Source organism: Euphorbia lathyris, chromosome 9, assembly GCF_963576675.1.
Source record: "Euphorbia lathyris chromosome 9, ddEupLath1.1, whole genome shotgun sequence".
NCBI classification, from domain to species: Eukaryota; Viridiplantae; Streptophyta; class Magnoliopsida; order Malpighiales; family Euphorbiaceae; genus Euphorbia; species Euphorbia lathyris.
The window spans coordinates 36,652,236-36,659,429 of record NC_088918.1 but is presented as its reverse complement, the minus strand read 5'-3'; the positions used below and the strand labels follow the sequence as shown (position 1 = coordinate 36,659,429).

At 30.4% G+C, this 7,194-nt stretch overlaps 1 protein-coding gene across 1 annotated transcript; it reads right to left on the bottom strand.

The window, feature by feature from the left end:
- Nucleotides 1-499: 499 nt before the first annotated feature.
- LOC136206650 (uncharacterized) lies at nucleotides 500-4,229 on the bottom strand. Its single transcript, XM_065997797.1, has 3 exons — nucleotides 3,872-4,229; nucleotides 1,867-3,139; nucleotides 500-1,169 (listed from the first exon to the last, which is right to left on the bottom strand). Exons 2-3 carry the CDS (start codon nucleotides 3,054-3,056, stop codon nucleotides 1,055-1,057), a joined length of 1,305 nt encoding a protein of 434 aa, XP_065853869.1. The 5' UTR covers nucleotides 3,057-3,139; nucleotides 3,872-4,229; the 3' UTR covers nucleotides 500-1,054.
- Between the last annotated feature and the right edge of the window lie 2,965 nt (nucleotides 4,230-7,194).

Sequence of the window (7,194 nt, the reverse complement as noted above, 5' to 3'; positions counted from 1 at the left end):
ATTAACTTCAACCTAATTACAACTACATATATTTACCAATTGCATTTAATTATTATGTATTTAAATGAACAAAAGCTTACATTATGTTGAGAATCAACAATAAGCTTGAATTGTTTTTTGAAAGTGATGTTGGAGATGAAGCTTGAATGAAAGGAGATAAGAAAAAAAAAATGAAGCTTGAATTGTGATTTTGTGTTGTGTTATTAGTTGTTATATACATATACTAAGAGTATTGTAAGCATATAGTTTTGTGGCATGTGTTGAAATAGATCCAAAATGTAAATGAACCTCCCCAATATTATTGGGTTAGTTTTATAAATTTTCCTAAAAACAGATATAAACAGCCTGAATTTCACTTAATACAAACTGAGTTATAATTTTTTCAAACTTCTATATATAAAATCGACCTCGTGCTCCTACATCAAAGGAGTCGATAGGGCAATTTGACATTTAATTTTAAAATGTAAATACCAAGGGCATTATTAAAAACTCTAGCAGGAAGACCAAGAAAGTCTATTTTATGGGGAAATAATTGGAAAAGGGGATACCTTGTCTCAAACAAGAACTGCTTTCTGATGCTATGTGCTTTGTGCAGACACAGCTTCTACATGAAGTAGGCAAAAAGATTTACACATTGCTAATCTAACAGTATCATCTAAAGGAAAAGCTATCCGGATAGAAGGGATAGAAAAAAAAATCCTACCAAAATGCCCTTTTGAAATATTTTTATTTTTTTTATTTTTATATTCTATTAATGATTCAATACTACTAGTACATTAAATACTATTTTAATTTGTAAGTTCCCATGACTACAAATAAATAAAAGAAAACCTAATTTTATTTTATGGAGGGTAATTATGATATTTTAACTCATTCTATCCATTCTATCCCCATTTTTTCTATCCATTTAGCATTGTCCATCATCTAAATGCCACTTCAAACAGCACATCCACGCAAGTTGTACAGGAAATAATTGCTATGAATCTAGCAATTATTAACGAGTAATTCAAAGGCCATCAAGATGATATAATAAGAATGGCCCCCTGTTTGTAATTTATGGTCTTTCCCAATCCTTCAACTTCTTGCTTCCTCTTGGTCTAGCTATAGATGTGTTCATTCCAGCCATTTTTGTGTTGTATTTTGCGCGAAGAGCATCGTTGTATGTCCACCTGCAATCAAAACAGGAATAAATGTTAGAAACTGCAAAAGCTCCTCTATCCAAATTTTATATACCAAATTAAACACCTTCTTCGAGAGCCATATAACCTCATAGGGGAAAAAACCAGCTTGAAACAAAATAATAACTAGGAGATATGTAATTCTTATGAAGCCACTATTAACAGTTGTATCCACAAACAAAGTGCAACTGATTTTAATCTACAGTAGTTCTAACCCTTTAATGTTACACATTTATACAATAACATCACATCTGGTGTCAGAGGTTCAATCCACAAGAAAATACCAACGAACACTTACAACATCATGTTGGAGCTTTAGACACCTTACTCAAAATAATAGTGCATAGGTAAAAATTGGTCAAACACAAATTTCAGATATCAGTGCCAGCAAAGTGCAAAATACCAAACTCAAATAAGATATGCAACCAGGCACCAATCATGTTCATACCCAGACAGCTACAAATTATTCAACTAATTGCAGTAATATGGAGTTATGATCCCAACATGTGGGAACAATTTTTTTGAAAGGACAGCAAAAAAAACTTCTTTATTAGCTTAGAGCAAAAATAGAAACACAAGGATATAAGCTCTACAACAACAACAAAGCCTTAAGGATATAAAGCTTAAAGAAGAGAAAATAATAGACACGTGAAATAATTATAAAAAGTTCTGGAAGAAGTAAACTTACGGATTGTTCCAATCAGTTGTATCTTCGTTGACAAGATGAGTCCATTTGGTTCTTCCACTGCGGCCAAAGTATTTGACTTGCATGACCTTAGGTAATATGGATTTATCCATTTTATCTTCTCCAGTTGGGGCAGAAACATCACGCTTATAAATATCAGATGTTCGAGCAGTGGCAGCAAGGTCATCTGGGTTATCCTGGAAGAAAGCACCCTTATGGTAATATTTTTGCATAAAGTTCCACTTCTGCTTTGATGCCGGAGCCTGTTTCGGATTTTTCCGATCCCACTCTCTCTTCTCTTCCTCTGTCATGTTTCTATACCTCTCAGCCTCTTCCTTATCCTTAAAAATTGCCTCACGGGCCTCCCGATCCCTCTTGATCCTTGCAATCTCCCTAACCTTCCAAGCCTCATACTCCTCTGCCTCATTGACTTCATCATCAGTATCCACATCAGCAATACTTGCTTCCATTTCCAGATTCTTCTGAATAAGTTCCTCCTTCTGAATCTCCTCAACCAAAATTTGCTTTGTCTCCACCTTCCTCTCCTCCAATTTCCTCATTGCCTTTTCCTCAAGAGCCTGTTCTTCAGCCTCAAGACGTTCACGTTCAGCTATGGTTTCCCTCTCAGCCTTTGGAACAAAAATGGGCTTCACCATGGCCATACCCATCATTTCCTCTTCAGAATCGGTCTCATACTCAGACTCCTCTTCCTCCTCTTCCTCTACTTCCTCATCTTCTTCTTCAGGTGGGAGTGCAGCTTCATCTTCTAGTTCTCTCAGTCGCGACTTCTCCTTAATTCTTCTTCTTTTTTCCTCCAATGCATCTTCATCTTGTTCCTCCATATCAGCCCATTCTTGCCGACGGGTTTCCTCCTCTTCAGTTGAAATAATCTCAGCTTGCCGTATACGACGGTGATCAGCTCTGACTTCATCACGATTATCAATCTTGCTCTCAGCCAAACGGCGTAACCTAGGATCATCTTTCCTAACAACATCAGAATCTTCCCTAGTAGGAAAAGCTTTCTCCAGGGCATCTGCTCTGGTCATCTTAATATCCCCATCTTCATCAGCATCATCTGCCCACTCAGGTGCTTTACCAGGCCAATACCTTTTCACTTTAGTTTGCCCAATTTTACCTCTAAGCTTATCCCTGACAGCTAGGGCAATATCAGTTACACCTGCTGTGACCGACATGGCTGCCTCTGAAACAAGACAACAAAAGAGATGGCCTGTTTAGTCTCCAATACCAGGCGCTATTTACCTTGTCTATGCACTGCCTGAGACCCAAAAAAATAAATAGAAAACTATGTTAGCATTTCTGAGAAAAGCTTATATCACAAAAGAACTGACCACTTTCTTATTGGTATAAAATAAAAACCACCTCTAGACACCTTTAACACTAGACACTCTTCGAACAGACATACTAAATGGCAAGTAAAACCTAAGAAATTATAAATACCAAAGCTTTCAAATAATGCTGGGCGTGACCAAACCAATTTTGAATATAATTCTAATACCAAATTAACTGTATCACTTAACTGAATAGAAATTAAGGGTTGTTCAAATTAACTTAACCAAATTTTTAATAGGTATAATAGTATTGAATAAAATGATATTAATAGTTGATAATTAGAGACTAGCGTTAATTTGGTAGTATCCAATTTGCTAGGCATCTTCAACTATTCACGATACCCATTAGCGTTAATTTCTCATTCTTGGCCGCCATTTCAGCATCCTGATAATCATCCTTGGCCTTTTTGAAGGATATATAAAGATAAACGCAAGCACAAATTACACCAAAAGTAGTTGTTGTTAATACATTTACAAACTAGATATGGTCAAGGCTGTCTGAAATGATTCTGATGGAATAGTGGGGAAGAATTGATGAAAATGGAAACTAAAAACCCTTGCCTACTGAAATCGACTTATAATGTGCGCGGTAGAGAATCTAGAATGATGTTTAGGGTATAATGGAATTAGAATTAGGGATTTAGGGTTAGGTTGCTTACCTCAATGACAATAACTCAGAGCCAGTGACCGGAGATGACGGTCAATGCTACTTACGGAGATCGAGGAGGGATAGGGAGGACATTTGATTGCATTGCGGGAAGAGAAGCCGCGAACCGGGAATCAAAACTCAGGGTGGCGATGAATAAGGATGGAAGGACCCCGGTGAACTAAATGATGGCTAGTGGGCGGGCGGTGAATGTCGGCGTCGGGTGGGTAGCGCGGAATGGAGTTCGAACGTTGTGTAATAGGAATTGGGAATTTGAGTTCTGATTTCAGATTTCGGATAACAGAATTAGGGCACCTCGGCTCCATTTTCTTCCTAACAAACTTCATTTTGCTCTTTCTCAATTCTATTTTTATGATTCTGCCCAATCCAATCCAGAAATCTATTTTCAATCCCAAAATTATTATTATTTTCATATGTTATTTCTTTATTATCATATTAATTTCGTATATTATTTATATTTTTATTATTACTCCATCCATTTTTAATTAGAAAAATTATAATCAATTATTTTTCATATTTCAAAAAAAAAAAATCCTATAAATAAGCAGTAGTAATTAAAAACTATAAATGAACTTTTTCATTGAATGAAAACAAAATTAGGAAACAAATGTTAAAATTAAATCAATCATTCTTTTTAATTTTCATAGAAAACTTAAACGGCTTATATCTTATAAAATACAAGGAGTATTTAACAGATTATACCAAAAGTCAAATTTTTTCATATTATATAATAATTTAAAATAAAAAAGTATAATTTTTATAATAAAATAAAAGAATATACTTAATGAGATTGCATATTTACTAATTCATTTCCTACCAAAAAAAATGTTTACTAATTAATTAAAAGAATTACGTTGTGTCAAAATAAAAATTAATTATGACTTATCACGAGAGAATATACTTTATGTAAAAAATTAATTACTATAACTTATCACAAGAGAATATATTTTATGTGATTTATGACTTATCACGAGAGTATTTACAGCTTGAAATATGCATTCATGGAGTTGTTTTTATTAGGAACTAGTCGAAAACCCGTGCGATTCACGGGGTATGAAACTTTTATATAATTTAGATAAATAAATAAATTGACATATTTACTTTTAAATAATTTTATATCATGCTATAAAAAAAAATTATATTATGTATATTTGAAATTAATATATAGTTTTTAATGATAATTCAAATTAAATTAATTTTAAAAATAATTGACTACTTTTTTTATGGAATTTTAACTAAAGATGAATGATTTATTTATTTTTACAAAATTCAATGATGTGTACTTTTTAGGAATTTTAATACATTTTCATATTCCAAATATTCTGTGAAACAAATAATAAAATAACAGATTAATTAAGAAATATATTAGAATATAATAAAAAAACCAAAAATTGAATTAACTATAATTAAAATTAAATATTATATTTATGATACAAAAGAATTACAATATAAGTTAAACAAAAATTGAATTAAACTATAATTAAAATTAAATATTATATCTACGATACAAAAGAATTACAATCTATGTTAAAATGGAAGCAACATCAATATATTATTCTATAAACTATTACAATCAATACTTTTCTAATGTTGCATATGAATAAACTTTATCAATTCAATATGTTACATATAAAAAAATAAAATTCGTAAGAATTAGTCACAAATTCATCTTGATGATAATTATTTTGGTTGATAGAATTTCATGATCATCAAGTATTCGAATTCAATTATTTATTCTGCTACAATAACCCAATATATCTAATTGAATCAGTTTAAAATGATAATTTCTCCTATTTTCATCTCGTAATATCTCATCAAGACATTCGATCAATTTGTTCTTCATTCTTTCACTATATAGAATATCGGTCATACTCGCAGATATCACTTATTTGACTTCATTAATATTTTCTAATAATTATATATTCTTGAATTTTGTAAGTAAGAAAAACAAACATAAGAATTGAAAAAAAAATGAAGGGACGAAAAAGATAATTAGGAGAGAACCATCTTTCTCTCGGGTTTTTTTTTTTTTTGAAAATAAGAGAGAATGTCGAGACATAAGCGTATAAAGAGGAGAGTGAAAATATTTTTTGCCCCTTAATTAAACATTTTATTTTTTTCTTAATGAAGTATTAAGTCCATAAATTAATTTTAGTTAAATAGAATTAAATCGCAATTGTAACCACTCAGTACAAAAAAAAACGTTTTATAATTAATACGTGAAATTAATTATATTAATTATAATCATTATGCTCAACATTTGAGAATTTGAAGAGATTCAAATAATAATATTTTTTTAATTAATATTTTTCAATAATTTGTCCTATGATCATATTTCATTTTCATCTGTTAAAAACTCTTGAAATACTAACAATTTTGTTAGAACCATAATATAATAGTTGAAAATTATATAAGCCAATGTTGCAAAAGCAATTATCTCAATATCCATAATTAATGTACATTTTTAGGATTTTGAGCATCAAAATTTATTTTTATTTACTTTGATTTTGAATTCGTATCTAGCATAATCCACATTCTTCAAGAATAAACATCTTATCAAGCGTATTAGACGCTTACAATCTCCTTGTCTAGAAAATTGGGAAAAAATAACTTCTTGATAATAATAATAATAATATAACATAATTTATATTGAAATAAACTTCATTGTAAGTATAATATTCCAATATCTCTTTAATATTTTATTTAATATATCTCAAACTTTAATGAACAACTATCGTGTGAAACTTTATATCTATTTGTACCAAAATGCATAAAAATAAAAAATACAATCCATATCAATTAGCTAAACTCAAACTAAAAAAATGAGTGGATTTCAACATGTTCCGAATTAGAAAAATTAATCTAACTTCAATTAAAACTAAAAATTGAGTTCATAAAAAGCCGAAAATCTAAATTTTAGTTAGAGTTAACAATCAATACGATAACACCTATGAACATATACTAAAAAAGAATGCAAATATACAAAATCTTTATTTTAGTCATTTTGAAAAATAAATAAATAAAAAAGAAAACATGGATAAGTTAGCGAGAGGTTTGGAATCTGGATAACGACAGAAATGGAATTTCATCTCTGAAAGATGAAACTATAACAACAATTGTCTAATAAAAATAAAACAACAACACAATTGAGAAAGCCAAAAATTGAGTTCATATAAAGCCGAAAATCTAAATTTTAATTAAGAGTTAGCAATCAAAACGATAACACCTAGCAACATATACTAAAAAAGAATACAAATTTACAAAATCTTTATTTTAGTCATTTTCAAAAAAAAGATAAATAAAAAAGAAAACATG